The sequence below is a fragment of the Pan paniscus genome, chromosome X (assembly GCF_029289425.2).
Source record: "Pan paniscus chromosome X, NHGRI_mPanPan1-v2.0_pri, whole genome shotgun sequence".
NCBI lineage: Eukaryota > Metazoa > Chordata > Mammalia > Primates > Hominidae > Pan > Pan paniscus.
In genome coordinates, this window is record NC_073272.2 from 85,121,850 (window position 1) to 85,125,281 (window position 3,432).

Sequence of the window (3,432 nt, forward strand, 5' to 3'; positions counted from 1 at the left end):
GTGCCCTTCCATCCCAGGGCCCCTTTTCACAACAACCACTGTTTCTGTCCTAACAAGATGTCTAAAGGGCTAACTCCAGCCCAACTGCAAGAAAGAGAAGAGACACAGAAAAGATTTTAAAATTAAACTGCAATTCAGATTTTTCTGTTTATATTTGTTGAAATGGTGGGATGACCTGACGGAAATACATTTGCAGGGGATCTGTGGAGTGTATTTGGTAACTGCCTACCAGAAGAGAAAACTTGGCATGATTCCTCGACCTAGGGTGAATCCTTAATCCTTGGAAAGGAAGTTTAATTCTGAGTATAATATGGTGCTTCTAATTCTGATTTGTCTTTTAGCCTGGCCCCTAAAATACTCATTTCTGGGCCTATGGAATGCAGTAGGGATGCAAATAAAACTGAAAAGGCTGTTTCACTAAAACCCCTGAAAGTACTGGGGCAAAAGCAGCACTGTTTCTTCCTTTTGAAAGTATAACATAGGAGGAAGAGAGACGCATTCTTTTCCACCTCATGGCAGACTTCTGTAAAGCTTTGGCACCAGGTGTGCTGCATTTTTTCACTGATGGTGCCTAAGGGAAGCTTTGGTGCTTAATAGGGTAACAGTATCACCTAGCAGATACCACAGGGCACAGTAGAGACTGCAGTACTCAGCTCAGCTCATCAAAATGGCTAATTAGCAGTGGTGCTAAGAGGGAGCACATGCGCTTATGAGCACATGTGAGACACGACTGACAGACTTCTAGAAATACTTGGAAGAGGTGGTGGTGGCACATTAGAGAGGACTGAGGCCATGCATGAGTGTATGGGAACAAAAGCCAGGAGATTCAAGTAGTGTTGCTAATATGAATTATTTATACCCATAGGCCGGTGGGGCGTGTGTAAACTCAGGTTCTAATGGAAATTTCTTTCTCTCTGACCTTAATTCTTTGTTGTTCTAATTATTCTACTTACTCATTCCTACTGAAGCTGTTCTTTGTCCTCATTATGACCTTTATTTCAATGCCCCCCTCCTAAGTCTCAAAATAATTCTGGTTTTCAAACACCGCATGTTCTCACTCATAGGTGGTAATTAAACAATGAGAACACATGGACACAGGAAGGAGAACATCACACACCGGGGACTGTTGTGGGGTGAGGGGAGCGGGGAGGGATAGCATTAGGAGATATACCTAATGTAAATGACGAGTTAATGGGTGCAGCACACCAACATGGCGCATGTATACATATGTAACAAACCTGCACGTTGTGCACATGTACCCTAAAACTTAAAGTATAATAATAATAAAATTAAAAAAAAGGGTCAGAAACAAAAGCTACCACCAATTACTTACAATATGCCAAGCATATTTCATGCACTATTTTATTTAATCTTCACTATGACAGCAATAATAATAGGAACTATTTTTTGAGCACTGACTATGTATCAAGCCCTGTTAGGTGCTTTATGTACACTGTCTCATTTAATTATCTCAACACTGTGAGGTATGTACTAATACTATGCTCATTTTAAAGATTAGGAAATTTAGATTCAGAAAGTTTAAGTAACTCCCTGCTGCCTCATTCCCACCATTATTATTATTTTCACCATAGAATATCCTTTAATTTCTGGCTCACTAACTTTCTAGGATGTAAATATGGATTTTCGTGACAGAGACAGACAGTAACAGCATTCTAAACAAGATATAAGTGTATTTCACCTTTATGTAAATATTTAAGTTAGTATGTCTTCTTCTATAAAGTCATGGAGTTCAAATTATTTCTATTTTCATGGTCTACTGTCTTTAAGATATTCTTCTCATCCACATAGTCCAAAAATTTCCACCCTATGTCTGCATTCCATCTAGTACCAGCTTGAAGTGGGAAAAAGGAGAAGGCGTAACTGTCCCCTTTAAGGACACAACTTGGACTTTGTGTGCATCACTTCTTTTTTTTTTTTTTTTTTCATTCAATTGTCACTTTATTGCAAGATGGTAGAATTAATTACAAATTTAAACTATAACCTGTTAATCTTTAGTCAGGCAGCAAGTTTTTATAAAGGCAAACTGCTTATTCAGAAGTGATCACGGAACAACTCAAAGGCAGAGCAAGAAGGATGAGAAACATCTGACTGGCCGATAGAGATTTCGTTCTCTCACTATATGAAACAAACTTTTCATTTTTAGGAAGGGTAAACTATAACTTCAGTAGACACCAACACAGAAAGACTTTGTCAAATAGACTAGTTTCCATTTAGTCAGTCAACTGTTTCTAGCTGTCTCAATTGGGATAGATACATTTACATAACTGGCTGTGCTTGAGCCTTCTTTGCCAGCAGCTTTAGGTCCGCAATGCACTTGGCAATTGTCTCCTTTTCCTGCTGTGTGGAGATGCTTTGCACCACGTGCTTCTCCACCCAATTTATCATGTGTTCTTGTTCCTTTCGACGCATCATGTTCTGCACAGATATATGATAGTCCAGGCGATTCTTTACTTCCTTATATACTCTATACAGTCGTTCCCGGTAAGTAACTTCCAAAGCCATAGCAATGTTATTCCTTTGCACATCAAAAAGGTAATGGCGCTTCTGAACCAGTGCCTGTTGTGACTTCTCCATATCAATTGCATTCTGGATGTGTTGGATGGAAGCCTGCTTCGCCTCTTCTAGTTGGGCAAGTTTTTGCTCATTGAGTTTATCAGCAAAGTCTGCAACAAAGGGACCATATTTTTTAATTCCATAGACCATTACACCTAGTACTGATAGGGCAGTGAAGGTCTCTGCGCTAATCACGTATATTTCTTTGGATAAAGCGTACAAGATAAGCCCAGTTCCGAGTACATAGGGTCCTGTTACACCAGTTTTAGGATAAAGAAACTGGAAGAATTCCTCAGGGATCAGTCCATAACGAACTTTTCCTCCGTATTCAGGAAGAGGTGGTACAGGGACAAGGTGTGGCTGCCCTGTATGAAAGGTCCTTGTTGCCTGCAATACCCCTGGACCTAGGAAGGCTGCATTCTTCAGAGAGGGGGCCGCTGTGGCGGCGGCGGAAAGTACCACTCGGGACAGCATGGTCAACGAAAGTCCAGGTTGCAATCTTAACGTCCCTGTGACCCCGATAGGAGAATCTGTCAGGGCAGGAGCAAGATGGCCGCTGACCTTGTGTGCATCACTTCTGCTCACATCTCATTAGTCAGAATGGAGTTACATGGCCATATCTAGTTGGAAAGGAAACTAGGAAATAAAACTTTATTCTGGGTACTCCTGTGTCCAGCTAAAAGTAATGGACTTTATTACTACAACAGAGAAGGAGACAACCAGTCATCTCTGCCAAATTTGCTCATTTCTAGCCGTAGATGATGTTTGCCATTCACTCTTATTTCTTAGGCAAAGGGCTTTGCTAGAAAAGTTGCAAAAACCATCCTGATTTTGTGCTCTTATCTCAGCTAGACTTTT

The 3,432-nt window shown here is 40.6% G+C and overlaps 1 protein-coding gene across 1 annotated transcript; it reads right to left on the minus strand.

Annotated features, from left to right (window-relative positions):
• Positions 1-1,951: 1,951 nt before the first annotated feature.
• Positions 1,952-3,146, minus strand: LOC100971737 (ATP synthase F(0) complex subunit B1, mitochondrial). Its single transcript, XM_003824440.5, has one exon. It carries the CDS (start codon positions 3,046-3,048, stop codon positions 2,278-2,280), a length of 771 nt encoding a protein of 256 aa, XP_003824488.1. The 5' UTR covers positions 3,049-3,146; the 3' UTR covers positions 1,952-2,277.
• Between the last annotated feature and the right edge of the window lie 286 nt (positions 3,147-3,432).

Excerpts from the sequence above, each read along its gene's own strand:
- LOC100971737 (XM_003824440.5), bottom strand. The coding sequence starts at position 3,048 with ATGCTGTCCCGAGTGGTACTTTCCGCCGCCGCCACAGCGGCCCCCTCT.